Raw genomic sequence first — 19,987 nt, 5'->3', positions numbered from 1 at the left:
CTGAGGTGTTTGTAACCTGAGGTACCACTGTACCTGCAAATCTCTCTCCCTAGACTAGTGAGGACTGATGGAGGCAGAGTCCTGGGCTCCATTTCATTTGCATTTTTTGCAAACAAGTTCATGTCTTTTGTTCTTCAGGCGTTTTCTGCTTTCTACTATGTAATGAACTTTCTAAATGTGACGAAAAAGCCTATGGACCAAGTAATAGAAGAAGTAAAGAACTTCTGCTCCAAACCCTGGAATCAGGTATGTCATTTCCCCAAACCGGGAGGAATATGAGTCTTGACTCTGAGGAGGTGTGGCTTCCATCTGGCATCAGTCATGGTCGGTTTGGTGGTGTAGAGCCACGCACCCAACACCAGCATTGCTGTAGCCTTCCTGGGCAGATCTGCCCTTGCCACTGCCCCAGCCCTGCCTAGGCAATTTGCAGCACTAGGGGAGTCGGGAGGGCAGCTCTTCCCCAGCACACCAGCTGCTACTGGCATTAGTGCTGCTTGATGCACCAAATCCAAAATCAAATTGGCTGTAGAAGAGAAGCCCCACAGCCTCACTTGTCCTAACACAAGATCTGCTGGATTTAAGAGCTGTATTTGCCAGTATATATACGTGTTCATGGAAGACAATCTTACTTGGCTACCAGTGATCACCAAAGAATATACACATACCAAGAGAGTGATTGCAATGTTTGTTAATTTTTGATGCTATTATTGTGAACCCCTTTAAGCTCAATATTTGTTGCTGGAAAAGCGGAATACAGTGGTATCTCTGGTTACGTACTTAATTTGTTCCGGAGGTCCATTCTTAACCTGAAACTGTTCTTAACCTGAAGCACCATTTTAGCTAATGGGGCTTCCTGCTGCCGCCACGCCGCTGGAGCCCAATTTCTGTTCTTATCCTGAAGCAAAGTTCTTAACCTGAGGTAGTATTTCTGGGTTAGCAGAGTCTGTACCTGAAGTGAATGTAACCTGAAGCGTATGTAACCCAAGGTACCACTGTACAAAGATTAAAGCAAAATCACATCTATCTTTTTATCTATCTTTCTGTTGACACATGAAAGGGAACTTCATGTAGAAACACACAGCTCAGTCGTGGTTGTTCCAGGGATGGTTGTATAAATCTGAAAGATGGAGCACTTTGCTTCCAGGAAAAGGAAGATGCCTGGAAATAAACTGTCTTCCTTTCTCTCTGTCCAGGTGAAGGCTGAATTTCCTGCAGTAAAGGAGAAGTACCTGAGCGAATACTGCTTCTCAGCGACTTACATTTTCTCGCTGCTCAGCCAGAGATACAACTTCACCAAGGAGAAATGGCAGGGCATCCACTTCCTGGGGAAGGTATCTTGGCATGCAGAGACAGGAGCTGGGGAATGGCGGGGGGGGGGGTGAGTGGGAGGGCTGAGAAGCATCCCTTCCTCACTGGTGGAGAGGGAGCCGCATACAGGCCCGCAATACCTCAAGGACTGCCTCTCCCCAAATGAACCAACCCAGACTCATCGAACATCATCTGAGACCCTTCCTCATGCGCCTCCTCTGCAAGAGGCCCGGCAGGTGGCAGCAGAAAAACAGGCCTTTTCTGTGGTGGCCTGCCATTTGTGCAATGCTTTCCCCTGGGAAGTTCGCCTGGCACCTCCAATACATAGGCGAAAACATTTCTCTTCACTAGGGGTTTGGCTGATTAGCATTCTCTTGCTTTTTAAATGTGTTTGTTGGGGGATGTGTTATTGGTTTATTTTGGGGGTTTTTTATGTATTTTGTATTCTTCTGTTGTGAACCGCCCTGGGATCTTCGGATGAAGGGTGGTATACAAATTTAATTACCATATTTTTTGCTCTATAAGACTCACTTTTTCCCTCCTAAAAAGTAAGGGGAAATGTGTGTGCATCTTATGGAGCGAATGCAGGCTGCGCAGCTATCCCAGAAGCCAGAACAGCAAGAGGGATTGCTGCTTTCACTGCGCAGCGATCCCTCTTGCTGTTCTGGCTTCTGAGATTCAGAATATTTTTTTTCTTGTTTTCCTCCTCCAAAAACTAGGTGCATCTTGTGGTCTGGTGCGTCTTATAGAGCGAAAATACGGTAATCGTAATAAATGTGTCACTGCCCCCATTCCTCACTTCCCTTAGCAGTTCCTCTGTGCTTTACATCTCTCCTGCTGCTAGTGACCCTTCCCTCTTCTTTTCGTATCTATTTCAGATTGGCAGCAGTGACGCCGGGTGGACTTTGGGCTACATGTTGAACCTCACCAACATGATCCCTGCGGAGCAACCCTATACACAACCGCTGTCTCAGTCTAGCTATATTACCCTCATGGCCATCTGCTCCATTCTGGTGGTCTGCCTGCTCGTCATAGGCTACGTGAGCTATCGCAAACCAAAGTGCCTGAAAAAGGAAGTAATTTAGAACTGGGGTTGGCCTAGCCCACAGCAAAAACACAGCAAAGACCACTAGAGCCCAGTGTTCTGCTGAAATGGCTGACTTTGTACCAGGGCCTTCTGCGCCACTCTCTCTAGCCACCGACAGATGCCAGGAGAGCAGCGTGCTTTCCTTCTGTCATCTTCCCCCATCCTGGAGATCCGCCTCCCATCCTGATCCTTGGTGGGGGGAGGGGAGCTGATTGGTGTGGGGCTCACATGCCCTATGAAGAACAACTGCTTCTCTCAGGTCCACCCCTCTGTGCATTGCCTCAGCCCTAGGAATGAAACATGTGGGGGAGGGGGGCACCAAATCAAAAAATGGCCGGCTGGACAACGCAGGGACAGATTCTAGCCTGGAAGGACCAGCTGCTCTCAGGGTTCCACATCCTCTTTTGCTCCATTGGAAATGTCAACAGTCATTCATTAAAAAAAACCACCTCCCGGCGGTACCTGTCACGTTCATGGCGAATCAGCTAGCACTTGGCATGTCATTTCCTGGGGAAGATCCCCTCTTCGAGACTTTTGACAAAACAGGCTGTCCACATAACTAATCACCAGCCAGGAGAAAGCAGTGGAAAGCACCCTATCCAGAGAAGGCCTCTGAGCAAAAATGTGTATTTCACAGAAATTGGTCTGTGAGAGAGGAACTCTTCCCCTAAGTGCCATGGCTGCTACCTGGGCAATAGGCCTTGTGCTGACTGGTCGACTTGCCTGCTAATTGAATGGATTAGTCAAGGTGATCTGCAGGCGGCCGCTCCCTACAGACTGTGTGGATTCTGAACACTGAGGCCTGACGTGGCACACTCCTCCTAAAGCATCCTCCTATGTCAACAGTATAGGTCTCTGGGGACAGTTAAACCCCAGCCTTGGCATCCTGGTCCAAATGAAACCAACTATTCACTTTGCACACATGTGTACAGCTCTGTATTTGTATTAAATATTAAAGATGTTTTGATTAATGCCAGTGTAATTTTCTTGTAATTTTCCAAAGGAGGTGGGATGGGATGGTGCTATTAGAAGAGAAACCAAGTGGCCTTCAGAGAAAAAGGAATGACCTCACAGTTGGAGCAGGACTTGACCATACCTGCCATAGGTGGCAAGGCTTATTGTATTTATAGTTTCTCAGCAAGGAGAAGAAAAGGGGTGTGGCAGTTATCTTTTTCCTTTCCCGTTGGCCAGTAATGTCATGAATCGGTGCGAAGGACTGGGAATTCAGCATCCCAGTGCACAAAAAGGTGGTAAGATTGATTCCCGCAATTACGTCCAGACTTCTGCTTCTCCTACTACATTCCCCCAGGAAAACCTGATCTTTACCACTAAATCGGTACAAACACCAATTGGGTTTTCTGCAGATAAATGTTCTGATTCAGCGTTAATGAGTGGGTTTTCCCAGGGAAAGCGGGGAGGCAAACAGAAAACCTCTGGTACCTGTGCCTAGGAAACATGGGCCAAGCGGAAAGCCATTTGGACCCATGCTTTCTAGGGACAGGACAAGCAGGTTGGTGAGCCCTGATTAGCTGTTTGGATGCAGCCTTTAAAAAGCAGACCATTTTCCCCCTTGATGATTTAGAAGCTCAGTAGAAAGGCAACAACTGACTGCAGATGAACAAGTAGACTTCCAGAGAGGCAGCAGTACACTTGATCAATGCTTTGTTTTATCCCATCTGATCACCAAATAAATGCAAGGTCTGAGGATTGCAGTGCTGCAATCTCTGTCCAGTGGGTGGGTGGGTGTGGCTGGCCCTGTAGGCTCATCAAGCAGCAGCACTTCTGGGGCATGTGCTATGTGCCAGTCCCCTTCTGGATTTGAGTCCTCTGCTTCATTACCTGAAGAGAACTTGAGGTCCCTGACACTGAGTAAATCAGAGACAAGTATGTTATCTGTTGCTGTACTCTGTCAGGGTGATCATTTGGTATTGAGCTATCTTATCAAAGATGATGCTAAATTGTTGTTTTTTAAATATAGTAAATTTCTATTATGCATCATATTCCTTGTGCTGAATTTCACCTGACTTCTATTTTTCTGTGTCAAGTTTTCCTTTTTGCTGTTGACCTTTGGTTTCAGCAGATAAGGTATTGACTGGCAGACTGACTGAGCTTTACTCAAATGTGAAAGAGAACTATTGATTACTCCCAGAAAACAATCTCATCCATTTATCCATGACCTGGGAAGACAGCCTTTCCACTCATCCCCCACCCCACCCCGTCCATATCTGGAGAATGACAGGAGGAGGGAACCAAAGTGATCTTCATTCCAGCTGAGATAGCTAAGGGAACCAAATTAATAATGATGAACAACATTGTTTAAAAGTCGTAATAAAGTTGTTTTAAACTGGCTGGCTAAACTAGGTGAGGGTAGCCCATGGATCTCCAACTGTTCAGTGAGATAGGAAGTTCCCCTGCATGTGAAGACAGGCCCTGGAAGATTTAGTGGATGAGACCAATAGTGAGTCCAATGTCTGAGAAGGTGGTTACTGCGCATGTGGTAGATGGAAGTGAGGCAGCCCATCTAGGAGAAGGAAAACTCTGATCCTTTGCTGCCTTGCGGCTATACTAATTCATGGGAAAGGCTTCAGGAGCAAACCTGGAGGAAAAATCTGTACCCATTGTCTTGCAGGACAGAAGAAAAGGCTAAGGAGTAAATCCTTTACTTCAAGGGAGACAGAGGCACAGGTACAGAATGTGCTGCCCTCTGTCCTTGGCCACATTCACTCTGCAAGGCACCTTATTTGACACGCTGTTAGTTTGCGGCTTCTTTTTTTGGCATCATTAGTCCATGGGGCTGTGGCATTTCAAACCGTCTGCCATACCAGGGCTTAATTTCTAAAAACAAAGATGCCAGGGCCATGCCGGCTGTGCTTTGGAAGCCCTGCGCCTTAATCCTGAAAAAGTGGTGTGACAGGGTGCAGTTCCTCAGTGGAGACGGGGAGGCACTCTCCATGCTCAGAGGTGCTTTTCTTTATAGTCCCAAGTCTCAGGTCTGGAGCTGAAAAATGGCCAAGTCCTGGCACAACTGGAGCCCTCGGCAGAAGATGCCTCAGCTCCTGAATGCGCCCCTTGTTTGTAAGAGTTTGATCAGGTTCCTCCTGGCCTGCAATGAGAGCCAGGCAGCTTTAGGGCCCTGTTTGCCCTTGAGTTAATAAATGAACAGGAATCAGTACAACTTTCCAAATGTACAGAAGCTTGGAAGGATTCTGGCTCCAGGAACTCTTTGGGTGGGGGGAGAGAGAGAGAGAGAGAGACAGACAGACAGACAGAAAGCACACAAGAGCTCCAAGTTGTAAATTCTTCCTGAGCTGTGAGGGGCATTCACTGAGATAGCCCTCCCACCATGACCACGGCAGGTGCAGTGGGCTGGCACTTGGCTGTGAAACTGGAGAGAGCTGGTTTGAGTTTGCACTTTAGCTCCTGGTAGGCAGGGAGCCTGGGCTGTGCTCACATCTCCTCGGCGCAAAGAGCTGCATGCCGCCCACCCACAGGAGAATGTCTCAGTGGCTCTGGATCCTTGGAAAGGTCCTGCTCTTGGCGAGGGTGGCAGCCTCAGTGAACTTCTTCCATCACCGCTATGAGGAGCTGGTGCAAGCCCTGTTTGATGTGAAGGGTGCCTGCCCATACATTACCAGGCTGTACAGCATTGGGCGCAGCGTCCAGGGCCGCCACCTCTATGTGCTGGAGTTCAGCGACAATCCCGGCAGCCATGAGCCCAGTAAGTGTTTTCCTGGGGTTGTAACCCTTTCCTGTGGCTGAGCAGTTGCTTCTTTGTGTGCTTCCAACCCCATGCCAAGTCCCGGAGTAGTGAGATCCTGGCTTCTAACCAGGAACCCCTGTGGCCAGCAAAGCCCAGCCCCACGGCACTCCTAGCTAGGGCAAGCAGAGACTGTGGGGAGGAGGAGCTGTGCAGGATGCAGCCGTGTGTCAGCTGACAGAGACTCGCCATGGCGACCTGGCGTGTATTTCTTTTCGTCTGTTGTTCATTTTACACTTGAGGAATTGAGGGAGAGAGATGTGTCCAAAGAGCAGTCCGAGGTCTGTGGCTGAGGTAAAAATTAAATCCAGCTCCCCGGGGTTCAAGTCCAGATCACTACCTGCTGTGCAACTCTGATTCTAGGAAGAAGAGCTGAAGGAGCTGAAGTTTATGGTTAACCTTGGCTGGTGTGGGAAACCTCCTTTTGGGGCTGCCTAGCTTTTCATACTTCTATGGCAGATGTGGCTTTGGTGGAGCCTAATGCCTCTGGAAGAAGCAAGGGATGGGGTGTGCACTGAATTAGGTAGATGCTGAGGCCAATAGCTAGGTGACGACAGGCACCAGAGTCAGACAGAGGCAAGAGTTCTCAGATCCTTCTCCAAGTACCTCTTCCATTGGAAGTGAGATGATCATAAACGGGGGGGGGGGGGGGTACTTTTATCTGACAATGACGCCCTGGATGTTGAATGCCCTCCCCAAAGAGTTTCATCTCCTATAATATTGCTATCATTTCAGTGTCAGGCAAAAGCAGTTTTATTTACTCAGGCATTTCAACTGACATGAACTGATTCTAATTGATCAAGACTTTTTTTTTTTTTGTGCTTCCAGGCAAGTGTTTATTGTGGGAAGGTCATTAGTATCAAATGGTCAGCCTGTATTCCCCCTCTCCTCGCCATTCAGCCCAGCATTTTGTCTGCACAACAACCCTGCAAGGCAAATTCTGCTAAAAGCCAGTGAGCTTCAGGCTGAATGTGAGGCTGTGTTTTCTCTCTCCAAGCTCAGCAGTATACAGTGTTGGCTAGGGGTGCTTCTAGATGGGTGCTTAATTTGCAAGCAGGTTGTTGAGATATTGCAAATGGGCAACGGGATCATTATAGCACCAACCCCATAATAAACACCCAGCAGGAGGTACCATAAGAATGCCTGCAGGCTGTCTGTTCGGGCAGAGGATAGGGACACAGGAGAGGGACAAGGAGCTGAGGAAGAGTGGATAAGAAAGGGAAAGGGCTGTCTGCATATGCCAGATTGCACAAGAGGTGTCTGGATACGTTAGGATTCCCTTTGACCTTGTTTTGTTTCCTTTGGGACTGGGAAAGTTGTTGCAAGCACGCCACCCTTCCATTTCTCCAATGTGCAATTTAACTGTCCTCTTCACCCCATAGTGCCATCTCTGACTGTGGGGTTGAGCAGCAGGTAGGGTCCTTTTGCAGCCTGAGGAAGCCCTCGCCCTCCTGCACTCTGAATGCTGCTTGTCTTGCATATGGAGTTAAAGGGGCCGCTTTATGGGGGGGGGGGAGTGGTTTTAGAGGAAAGAATTTGAGGCCAGGCCAAGATGAAGGATTGATTTGATTTTGCAGTTCAGTCTAAAACCCCTCAAGGCTTTTGAAGTCTGGAATGTGACATAGCAGTGACAGGAGATGAAGGAACTGGGAAGGGGCGGGGACTGGCTGTACAAAATAAGGGCATAGAGAGAACCTGACCTTTCTGATTTGAATGGACCCTCTCATCAGTCCTGAATCAAAGAAAATGCTTCTCCCCCCAAAAAAAAATTACACCACTCCCATTGCTTCTTGCAACTCTCTTGGGGCACAAATTCCCAGGGGTTGCGCCACCCTGACTCCACAGTTCTTTGCGGGGTTCAGCAAGGTGGAGAAGAGCCACAGCTCAGTGACAGAGCTTTGTCATTGTCAATGGCTTTGCATGCCAGAATACCCCCAGTCATTGCCATTTACCAGTCCATGTAGACAGCATCAAGCTCGGTGGACCAATGGCACGAAATGGCCTAAGGCATCAGCAGTTGTCTGTGACTCTGTGATACACTAGATCAGCCTTTCCCAACCAGGTGCCCTCCAGATGTTTTGGACCCCAACGCTCATCAGCTGTGCTGGCTGGAACTGGTTGGGGAAGCCTGCAGTAGATGGTGGATGACCCCCACAGAGAGACTCTTCACAGCAGCACAAAAGGGCACAGCTAGAGTTTAATCCCTGTGGGACATCAATGGCGAACATGCGCCCCCGCCTTCCTTCTTCCCAGTGTCTACGCTTCCAGAGCACCAACCAACCCTGGGTATTATTCCAGCCACTGTTCTAATATCAGCAAATCTCTCACTTTCCCAGTGGAGCCAGAGTTCAAGTATGTGGCAAACATGCACGGGAATGAAGTGCTGGGCCGGGAATTGCTGCTTCAGCTCGCAGAGTTCCTGTGTGAACAGTATCAGCATGGCAACAAGCGCGTCACACAGCTCATCCATGAGACGCGCATTCACCTCTTGCCCACCATGAACCCAGATGGATACGAGGTGGCAGCTGCCCAGGTACCAGGCAAGCATCCCTTCCTTATCTCAGTAGCCATGGTGATGATGGAAGAAGGTTGTCTGAGGGAGGCAAAGGGAGGAATAGCAGAGGGGGAAACATGCAGGAGGTGGGGTCACGGAGGACAAGTCTATCAGACTCCACTAGCAGCTCATACCAATCACTGAACTTGGATCCAAATGAAATCAATGGGTTAAGATAATCATGACTTAAGTCACATTTATTTCAATGGGAACTAAGTTCAAGTAACTTAGTCTGGATCCAACTCATGTTTAAATTACTATACCAGTAATTATTTCTAAAGTTGCATCTATATATATGAATTAGTATATGTACATTTTAATCCCTCTTTTTAATGTCCCTTTTAAATGAATGAGTGTATGGGTTTTGTTAGGGTCCTGAGCTCCTGGTCTTTTGCTGGATCTTTTCCTCCTTCTAAAAGGTTCTGTGTATGTGTGTATTTACTTTATTTACAGCAGGGGTAGCTAATCTATCACCCTCCAGATGTTGTTGGACTACAACTCCCATCATCCATGACCATTGGAAAGACTGACTGGGGCAGATGGGAGCTGAAGTCCAACAACACCTGGAGGGCCTCAGGTCAGCCACCTCTGCTTTACTGGGCACTTTGCAGAACACAGTGCTGGTGAGACCACAGTCACCCTCCCTCTTAATTTGCCCAGAGGCAAATTAGTGTCATGAGTCTGTGCCCCAATATTTTTTTTAAGTACCTAGCAATGCTTTTGCCTAAGTGGACAGCCTACACATTGACCCTTCATAGCACAGTAATAGCCAAGCTAGTAGCACTGGGGGGGTTTTCTTAGGGATTTGATTTAGTCATGGCTTCTAGACAAGTTCTGTGCCCTTCCACTGCATTCTGGTGATGGGCAACCAAAGCAGGCCGAGATGCTTAGAAAGCCCATTTAATGATACTGGACTTGTTTCATCTGTCAAGAGTGGTACTAACAGCAGAGCCCCATGGGCCAAGCCCCAGAGCTATTGGCCTAGCTATTGTGTTGATTTATTTCCACTCTCACTGGATTTCTGATGAAACTCATGCGGTGTCAATATATATTCCCAGAGCTCCTTGATTTGAATGCATTGGTTTCATCTCTGGTACTGTCAGTAATTCCTAGCCTTTAAATGCCAGAACAGAAACTGCACTGAACAGGGCCTGGAGCACTGCCTAGTTAATCTCACTGGAGACCCAGATTGGTCATGCTGCTCTTTTCATTACTTTTTCCTTTATTGGGCTTCCCCGTTCCGTTGTCTAGGGGACAAATAGATGCAAGAATTTCAGACCATAAAAATATGAGGATTTGCTGCTGGGAGGGGAGGCAGGGAATTCTGTGGATTCTGAGCTATTTTGAGTGCAACAGTCTGTTGGAAAGCAGCAAATAAATCAAACTCTAATCTAATTTAAATGATGGTGGCTGCTGATAATGTTAAACAGGGTCAGAAGTTGCCTGCCAGCTGGGATTAACACTCAGAAGCCCAGAGATTTTTGCATATCCTTGTGTTTCCTGAAATTCTCATTGACACATACACCAACAAAAGTGGCAAGGTGGGGTTTGGTGTGCACTTAGCCATGCCTAGGACTCACATGTTTACCATTCATTCTTCTCTAGAGCCAAAGTCCCTTAGGATACCTCGTTGGGAGAAACAATGCCAATGGAGTCGACCTTAACCGAAACTTTCCTGACCTCAATACTGTCATGTACTACAATGAGAAACAGGGTGGACCCAACCACCATATACCCTTGCCAGACAACTGGAGGAGTCAGGTAACACATTACTGTAGACTCACTCAATGCCTAGTCTGCCTGGGTGTCACAAAAACAACACTTGCTTTAGGACACCCCTCCAGGGCTGTGGCAGTTCAGGTTCCCCTCTCTAAGATCCTTCTCTTCTTCTTTTGCCTCAACTCCCACATTAGTTCCAGTGTTGCTACATCCAATATCCACCTCCCAGTTTACTCCCAATATCCAGCACACTGGATGTTCTGTTTCAGTGTCACCGACCCATGGCTGCAGCCAGACATATGGGGTGCTTGGGTTTCATCCCACCCACCAATCCGACCAGTGAGGGCTGTGAAGTCCACAAGGTTGATTTCTTGCAGTGATGCCGAAGAAAAATTTATTCTCCTTGCCATATTGGCAAAACCTATTGGTATTTTGCAACTTTCTGACTAGTTGCAGGACCTTAGCCAGACCTAGTAGAGTAAACGCAGAATCCACGGAAGCAACTGGCAACTTGGATGCAGACAGGATAGACGAAGCAGGAACCAGGAACTTTGAAGTTATGTGTTTATTATACACAGTGGACTATTTACAGGAACAGAACACGGATCTTTAGCTAGCTCTCTCTGACACGACTCACAACTCCTACGCTCACTGACACACTGAACCATTGAAATACTGAACTAACACATTCCAGTTAGTAGGCCATTAATTATAACTCCCTTGAGAGAGCTTGACCAATCAGGGAGCTATCTCCATGTCTCTGTTATCACCAGGCAGACTTACTCCTTCACATGACCTTCTGGCTATCTGCCAAACCTTAATTGCCTCTATGTGAGTAGCGACACATACACAGTTTCTCAACATGCCATTCTCTTGGTCTTTCACTAGGAGCCAACCTACCCATTCAGGAAAAGCATGTACTTCCTGGACTGTACCACTTCACAATGCAGATAGGGTAATCACATATTTGAAGATCCTCTTCATAAAAACCTCTCCTCAGCCCATATAAAAGTGGCACATTCCAGCCTGGCACACGCCTATGGCCTACTAGGGAGGACTCACTCCTGCCTCCATTTTAATTTCCACAGGATGCAATACATCTGCTATCACCATATAGTAAACATGGGGGGGGGGCTGGAGGGGAAGACCACTGAAGGTGTTTTATGTGGGCCACCCTCAAAAACCTGGCCATGAACACATTAAGGGGAAGGCCATGCAAGAACCTTTCTCCTTGATACGATAGCTTTCCAACACCAGGTGACTTGACATGGCAGAGCACTCAGTCATGGAAGTCTACCTCTACATTTTGAAGGGGTATGGTCCTAGCAGGACTCTGCCCCATATTTGTACCAAACTGGGAATGCTGGAAATGAGGACGTGGTTCTTGCCTGGACTTCCCTGCTTCTCCCCCTTCGCAGGTGGAACCAGAGACTTTTGCTGTGATTCAGTGGATGAAAAGCTACAATTTCATTCTCTCGGCCAATCTCCATGGTGGTGCCGTCGTTGCCAACTACCCATATGATAAATCCCAAGAGCAGAGAAGCCGGAGCGTCTGGCAAGCACAGAACAGCCCCACTCCTGATGACAGCCTCTTCCAGAAGGTGAGTGGTAGCAGACATAATAGCCACGGCACCTTCCCTGGGTGCTAGATTTTGTTAGCTCTGAACAGTGCTGGAGTGTAAGTCTTCTTGATGGGAAGCACAGGGAACTGATGTTGCAAAGTGTGTTCACAAATTAATGAATTTGAATCTGGATTCTGCCTGTGCCCTGCAATGCGTATGAAACTGAGTGGGTAGGAATCTATGACTAGCTTGGCACTTTCTTTACAGCTGGCCAAAAGCTATTCATATGCCCATGGAACGATGCACCAAGGCACAAATTGTGGAGATATCTTTCCTGATGGCATCACCAATGGAGCCTCCTGGTATTCGCTCAGCAAGGGTAAGGCCAAGGGGGAAAGGCAGGGGCATTCAAAATAGCCCATGTAGGAGGAATGGGGGATGGAGAGATTGGGAGAAGAGGAAAGGGAGAGAGTCAGCTAGGTAATTCTGGAGGGAAGAAACAATACATGTGATCCCATATGGAAATTCTGTACATTGGAAGAGGAAATGAAGAGCCAATGGCGCCTGTGCCTAAAGAAGCCTGCTTTGTAATATGTTTGTTTTTCCATCTGTTCCTGAAATGTGGGGGTGGGGAACCTTTTTCACTCTGAGGGGCACCTTCCTTCATGGGCACGTTTCTGAAGGCCACATTTCAGTGGCGCACAGGGCCAGAGTCAAAGTGAGCACAGAAAGGGATGTGAAATTTACCTTTGTAACGTGGAAAACATTCCAGCCCTGCAAAGCTCAGACATTTGTACACACCAGAACTTACGCACGTCTCTTTACCTGGCCCCCCACAATCCAGCAAGGGGCTGAGGTGATTTTATCAAACAGGGGAGGGGAAACTTGCTTCTTCTTATGCATGTCGGTAGTGGGTGCGAAAGCACTGGATATAAATGTTACCTTTGTACAGCAGGCTGGTTTCTGCACAAACTCGCACGCCCCTCTCCATCTTCCACCCAGGTAAGCAAGAGGCATCATCAGAGGACAAGGGCATGTTCTCCAACCAAGCAAAAGCAGAGCCAGGAAGGGGTGTGGCTTGGGGAGAGTCCCAAGGGTCAGACTGAGATGACTGGAGGACTGCATTCAGCCCCATTGTGGAACAAATCAATATCCTCATCTCTTTGCCTTGCAGGGATGCAAGATTTCAATTATCTGCACACCAATTGCTTTGAGATTACCCTTGAACTGAGTTGCGAAAAATTTCCACCAGAGAGCAGTTTGGTGTTTGAGTGGCGGAAAAATGCTGAAGCACTTATCACCTACATAGAGGAGGTAATAAAGCTGCCAGGGTGTCATCCTGCCCAATCCCTCTACAAAGTTGTCTCATTTCCCCCTGGATCCATTTTTAAAATATGGTGTTACATTGACTACTTTCCAATCCTCAGGTGCGGACGCTGATTTGGCAATTTGTCAGTTTTTATTTTGCCCATTAGCTAAATTTCTCATCAGCACTATCTGCCTTAGTTCCTCAGACTCACCTCCAGTGCTCCATGGCAGCTGCCTTATGCCCAGTGCTTTTTTTTTCTTTAAAGAAAATGTTTAGGGGTACTTTAATTTTCCTTACTCATACTGAAATACTGCCCCTCAATGAGACCAAACTTAGATGCACAAAATGTTTAGGGGTATGCGTAACCTGCATCCCCCCAGAAAAAAGCACTGCTTATACCAGACCACGACCAAGTCAGAGCACTTGTCCATCCAATTGAGTACAGTGGTACCTCAGGTTACAGACGCTTCAGGTTACAGATGCCACTAACCCAGAAATAGTACCTTGGGTTAAGAACTTTGCTTCAGGATGAGAACAGAAATCACGGGGTGGCAGCGGGAGGCCCCATTAGCTAAAGTGGTACCTCAGGTTAAGAACAGTTTCAGGTTAAGAACAGACCTCCAGAACGAATTAAGTTCTTAACCTGAGGTACCACTGTACTGAAAGTTACAGGCAGGGCTTTTGGCAACCTTATCTGGAGATACCAAGGATCCCTTGGGGTCTTTTGCATTTGGAACATGTGCTTTATCACTGAACTAGAATGCATCACTTGTGGGTGTGGGTCAAGCTCTGTTCTCAGGAGCTCCTCCTCCTCCTCCTCCTCCTCTTCTTCTTCATTGAATTTATATACCTCCCTATACCCGGAGGTCTCAGGGAGGTTCACAGAGCTAGGCAAGCCGAACCACTGCATTCTGGATCTAGGCAGTGTGGACTCCCTTTCCCCAGTTCTAAGGGTATCCACTTATTTGTTTGGTATTTGTGTTTTGTAGGTTCACCAGGGCATCAAAGGTCTGGTGTCCGATGACAACAACAACAGGCTCGCAGGTGCTGTCATCTCAGTCAAAGGAATTGCCCATGATGTCACTTCAGGTCGGTACCCAGCTTGACACAGGCCAGACTATTATCATAGGTGGTAATTAAATGGCATTGCTGTATTTGTATGTCCCACATTTATAATCTGAAAGAAAAACCTTCATATAACAGCCAGGTATACTTTTGCTTTGAAAATGACTCTCTTCTGCTTTCTGCATTACGTTAACAACATTCGCAGTGAGTCATTCTGGAAGACTAAAAGGGGTTCTGAGAGTCTGTTGTGAAGATATCTATTCCTTGTGACCAAGTGCCCCACGCAGGGGCTATAAAGGGTATAAGCTTCTCATATAAAAACAAGCAAAAACAAAATAGAAAAGGCCATGAGTTATGTCCAGTGCTTTTTTTCTATAAAAAAATGTTTAGGGGTACTCTCATTTTGACTCAAGAAAATCACCATTTTATAGTTCAAATTGGGAAAAATAAATACAATAAATGGGCAAAAGTACAAAGATTCACAAAATGTTTAGGGGTATGCATACCCCTGTGTACCCCCAGAAAAAAGCACTGGTTATGCCTATAACTTTATGGTCTCTTAGGCAGCCAGTTTCAATATCTTAGTAGTCAAAGAGTTCATCTAGTCCAACACACACACACCGATGCAGTAAATCTACTGCTGTAGCAGTGGGCCATTGAGCTCAGTAAGAATCCCCCCCATTGAAATTTTGGGGTGCTAACCCCTGCCCTTCCCTGCACTTTCTGCAGGGAAGTATCAGTGATTTCCGTAAGTGGAAATATTGTGAAACAAACAAACAAGCAAGCAAGCAAGCAAGCAAGCAAGCAAGCAAGCAAACAAACAAACAAACAAACAAACAGATAAACTTGTTGTCTGGCCTGGCACAGAGTACATTGCAAGTTTGAGCTGTGTTCATAGTGAGTGTCACCGGGCAGATACATAATTCAGCACTTTGTTAGAGGAACAATCAGGACTAACTGAACCCTGATTCTGGCCAGGGTTCCCCCCCTCTAAGACTCCCTAATTGTGGGGTTGAGGCCAGGCAAGTCAAGCCCAAGTGGTGTCCTCTGGCTCTGCTCTCTATACCTTCTCAGCCCCTCTTTCTCTCTGGTAGGAGAACATGGTGACTATTTCCGGCTGCTGCTGCCTGGGACTTACACAGTCACTGCATCAGCGGATGGATACCAGCCACAGACAGTGACGGTGACGGTGGGCCCAGCTGCACCCACGGAGGTGAGTGTCAGGGAAAGGTTAAAGGTGCCAGGTTTTTCTAAGCTGGGCCTTCAGGCATGAATTAGAATAGGGCCGCCTGGGAGATAGTGGGAAGAAACCTTCCCTGCACCCCTATGAGAGTTGGGTCATGGAATTATGGTTAAAAAAAAATGTGGAAACATTGAGAGTATGGGAAAGCATTAGCCCAGCCCAGCTTCAGAAGTTCACCTTCTCTTCCAGACTGATAAGGAGAAGACCTCCCAGCATTTCCCTTAACTATTGCCTTACTCAGCCGTGTCTATGACCTGCTCATTGGATGCACAGAAATCCAGGATGGGTAGTTTAAAGCAGACCACTCATGTAAGGTTGCATCTCTTTGTGCTCCAGGTGCCCCATTAGAGCCTTGGCAGAGAAAACCATGCAGCTCCTACTCCTCAAGCTGTGCTACCTGGGGCCATGTCAGCACCTGACATCCTTAGGCCAAGGCCCCAGTTCTCCAGCACTGACACTGCCCTATGCCCCCCCTTTTAAAAATATTAATTCTATCCCAGAGTTCCAAGTATCCAGGTGGCTGATATTAGCCACCATTTAAATTTTCCACATTTCTCCCCACCTAGTGTTGCCTTCAGGCATTGTAGGAAATTAAACTGGCTGCTAGCCCAGCACTGCTCAGAGCACCCTTGTTGCCATTTAGAAATACCCAGCCCCAAATCTGGAACTGGTAGAGTGCTAAGCAATGTCTGTCCAAAGATATAAAATAGTTATTGCATCTTTTCTTGGCCCACCCCGATTAAAGGCTGTGGGTGCTTTTTAGTTACACAGCGCTCTTAACCTCAGCTCTAATTCTGTTGTTCCGTAGAACTACAAGTAGCAAATAGCCTCTCTAAATTCTATTTAGCTGCTTTGGAAAACTGTATTTGAAGCAGGGGGTGTAGTTAGGGAGAATGAAGGCCTCCTGCCAGTCTGCAATGGAAAGTTGGAGAATCTCTAGATATGTTCTTCACCCCTGACCTTTTGCTTTGCTATTTATTTGTCCTCGGGACCTTGTGTAACACAGTTGTGTTTTAACTCAGCGACCATATTCCATACAAAAGAAGGAAGTTTGGCAAGTTTCCATTTTTGGCAGTGCTGGAGTGTGGGGGCTGGGCATTCTTTTTGTCCTGAGGTGCTAGAATGGTCATTTCTCTGCGTTAACTGTCCCTGTTTACCATCCCCTTGTGACTTGGGGCTGGCACAGGACTGGGCTTTCAGGACTAGGAAGCCCAGACTGATCTCAGTGAAATGAGCCATATACTTCAAGGGGCATTTAACTGTGATGTCAGGGAAGCAAAGGCAGCCTAACACCCCCTTCAGGACAGTCACTGAGCTGCCTTCCACAGCTTGCCAACCTCCTGGGCCTTAAGGCTGCATTCTGCCACTCAAACAGCCTGCAGCCCTCCTGCGACTCTGTGGAGGTGCCCGTCTTCTCTGTGAGCTTCTGATCTTCCCCAGCTTAGCCCCACCCCATTTCATGGGAGAAGACAGCCAGATTTTCTGGAATGCTCTTAATGCATTTCTGATGATTTACTGAGAGGCTCCACTGCCAGGGAAACCCTCACCCTGCAAGGGGGTGTAGCGTATTGGGGGCGGGGAGTGGAGCGATGAGGCAGTGCTGTGAATCAGAGCTCGGCTGAGCCACCTGCTGGTGGAAGGAGAGATGGAAACCTATTGCTGACTTTCTGGATCCCTAGCCAAGACATCCATGTCCCATCAAAGAGTAAAATAAACACTTTCCCCCTTAAACTCACTGAGCTTTGTTACTGGCCAGGCCTTGTCACCTGTAGCAAGCCATGTTCTTGTGCTTCAAGCATTTGAAACATAGCATTTAGTGTATTTGAGGCCATCACTGAATCTTGGACTGTGTAGTGGTGGATTTGAATACTATGATGCCCTGTGTGAGGCCAAAATTTGGAGGCCCCCCGTCCAGCCCTTGCGCTGCCTTCCCAAAGGCAAATAAGGAAGTCCCCTGCTTTGGGAAGAAGGTGTGAGGCTCTGGCAGGGTACTAGAGCCCTCCCATCTCCTTCCCAAAGCTGGGAAAGTGCTGATTAGTCTTTGAAAAGGAGGTGGGAGGACTCCAGAACTCTGTCAGAGCCTCACACGTCCTTCCCAAAGCCCAGTGCCTCATTGACTGGGCTTTGAGATGGCTCCCCCTCAGCTCACAGCCCAGTTCGTGGCACCACTTGCACAACCCAATTAAAGGTAAAGGTACCCCTGCCCGTACGGGCCAGTCTTGACAGACTCTGGGGTTGTGCGCCCATCTCACTTAAGAGGCCAGGGGCCAGCGCTGTCCGGAGACACTTCCGGGTCACGTGGCCAGCGTGACATCGCTGCTCTGGCGAGCCAGAGCCGCACACGGAAACGCCGTTTACCTTCCCGCTGGTAAGCGGTCCCTATTTATCTACTTGCACCTGGAGGTGCTTTCGAACTGCTAGGTTGGCAGGCGCTGGGACCGAGCAGCGGGAGCGCACCCCGCCGCAGGGATTCAAACCGCCGACCTTTCGATCGGCAAGTCCTAGGCGCTGAGGCTTTAACCCACAGCGCCACCTGCACAACCCAATTAGAGGACAGCAAATACGACACAGGGCCACCCTAGTATCAGCACCTCTGACATTGCTGCATGCTCCTCTTTAAACGGACATATTCTATCTTGGGATGATTAATTTTACACCCGTTTTGGATTTGAGTTTATTTGATTGAGTCAATGCAGGAGTCACATGGTACAGGAGGTGGCTTTGCATTGAATGGCAGCGTGGACTCTAGTGGTCTTCTCTCTTCCAGGTGCATTTCCAACTTAGACAGAGCACTGTGGACAGCCCTCGTGTACAAAAGGCTTCTGACAGGGTCCCCAACAGTAAAGCCCTGCATAAGAAGGTTGTGCCACGAGCTGCCCAATGGGAGACGCCGCGGTGAAGGCAGACCTCGGCTGGGTGAAAGCTGGTGGAGATATCGAACATGAGATGTCAACAAGGCTGACAGATGAACTTTCCAAGATCCATCTCTTGTGATACCCATAAACATGAAATGAGCCTAAACCTTCTTGTTTATTAAATGGCTAGTATTTAACTGCACTATGGACAAAAAAAAATTCTTCTAGAAAGGGGTGGGCAGGCATTGGAGCCTTCTGGTCTATGATGTGCGTGCACAGGTGACAGAAATACCTACACACTTGTCATGGTAGAAAAAGGTCAGGGGGGAGTAGTGATTGAAGGGAGGAGCCAGAAAATATAACACCAAAATATTCTGTCAAGACTACCTACTAGTTCAGATCAGTGCTTGGAAAGTTCATTTTAACAAGAAATTCATTCCATTTCACCCCGCTCCTAAAAGGAATTAGTTACTGTTCAAGTTCACCCACTCCAAAACAAACAAACAAACAAAAAAGAATTAATTCTGTGCTGGTTCAAGTCACAATTTATTTTTTCCAGCCTTCATAATTTTACAAGCTGCTTGCTAAAATATATATGACAACATCAAGATACACACACAGTGCAATGTGGGCAATTTTATGTATTTTCCCTAACAAGTATTATTTTTAAGTTTAAACAGCATCAGTTTTCAGAAATGTAAAAATGGTAAATGCAATGGCCATAATCAAACACATAGTGCAATGAAAGTCCTGTATAGTGGTACCTCGGGTTACATACGTTTCAGGTTACATACGCTTCAGGTTACAGACCCTGCTAACCCAGAAATAGTACCCTGGGTTAAGAACTTTGCTTCAGGATGAGAACAGAAATCGTGCTCCAGTGGCGCGGCAGTAGTGGGAGGCCCCATTAGCTAAAGTGGAGCTTCAGGTTAAGATCAGTTTCAGGTTAAGAACGGCCCTCCGGAATGAATTAAGTACATAACCAGAGGTACCACTGTATAAAGTTCTGTGCACTGTAGTTTTTTAAAGGTTTCCTGGGAATTGTAACTCTGTGAGAAGTAACCTACAGTGCCCAGAATCCTTAGAAGGAAAGAATCCGCTTCAAATCTGCTTTATAAGTACAGTGGTACCTCGGGTTACATATGCTTCAGATTACATACACTTCAGGTTACAGACTCCGCTACCCCAGAAATAGTACCTCGAGTTAAGAACTTTGCTTCAGGATGAGAACAGAAACTGTGCTCCGGCGGTGCAGCAGCAGTGGGAGGCCCCATTAGCTAAAGTGGTGCTTCAGGTTAAGAACAGTTTCAGGTTAAGAACGGACCTCCGGAACGAATTAAGTACTTAACCCGAGGTACCACTGTATAGCATTTGCACAACCTCAATTGCGCTCCTCATCAGAATGAGAAAGACCATGTTGCCCCCTACTGGCCACTGAATATTTTGCTCATGGGTATGGAAGGCTTTAATAGGATGCTTTTAAGGTTCCTGGATATGTGAATTAACTTTTCAAATGTTTCCAATATGT

General features: G+C 47.4%; 2 protein-coding genes across 5 annotated transcripts in view; both read left to right on the top strand.

Annotated features, from left to right (window-relative positions):
• The window catches only part of ENTPD1 (ectonucleoside triphosphate diphosphohydrolase 1), a 32,209-nt gene extending 28,843 nt beyond the window's left edge, over window positions 1–3,366 (top strand). For both annotated transcript variants that reach the window (XM_079978664.1, XM_079978665.1), the window contains exons 8-10: window positions 139–246; window positions 1,194–1,331; window positions 2,187–3,366. In XM_079978664.1, the coding sequence (XP_079834790.1) occupies window positions 139–246; window positions 1,194–1,331; window positions 2,187–2,393 (453 nt within the window). In that variant the 3' untranslated portion in view covers window positions 2,394–3,366. The remainder of the gene's footprint in view (window positions 1–138; window positions 247–1,193; window positions 1,332–2,186) is intronic.
• A 2,290-nt stretch (window positions 3,367–5,656) lies between these two features.
• CPN1 (carboxypeptidase N subunit 1) lies at window positions 5,657–18,661 on the top strand. 3 transcript variants are annotated; one of them, XM_079977242.1, is made up of 9 exons: window positions 5,657–6,113; window positions 8,489–8,685; window positions 10,312–10,467; window positions 11,844–12,026; window positions 12,255–12,366; window positions 13,162–13,301; window positions 14,286–14,385; window positions 15,456–15,574; window positions 18,372–18,661. In XM_079977242.1, the coding sequence occupies exons 1-9, from the start codon at window positions 5,870–5,872 to the stop codon at window positions 18,501–18,503; spliced, it is 1,383 nt and encodes a 460-aa protein (XP_079833368.1). In that variant the 5' UTR covers window positions 5,657–5,869; the 3' UTR covers window positions 18,504–18,661. The 3 variants fall into 3 exon arrangements, with proteins under 3 accessions (XP_079833368.1, XP_079833370.1, XP_079833369.1); XM_079977244.1 differs by lacking the exon at window positions 5,657–6,113 and adding an exon at window positions 6,299–6,433; XM_079977243.1 differs by lacking the exon at window positions 5,657–6,113 and adding an exon at window positions 6,309–6,446.
• The last annotated feature ends 1,326 nt before the right edge of the window (window positions 18,662–19,987 follow it).

The sequence above is a fragment of the Podarcis cretensis genome (genome assembly GCF_951804945.1).
Source record: "Podarcis cretensis genome assembly, chromosome: 5".
Classification (NCBI taxonomy): domain Eukaryota; kingdom Metazoa; phylum Chordata; class Lepidosauria; order Squamata; family Lacertidae; genus Podarcis; species Podarcis cretensis.
The sequence above is the reverse complement of the archived record's forward strand: the minus strand, read 5'-3'. Positions and strand labels throughout refer to the sequence as shown.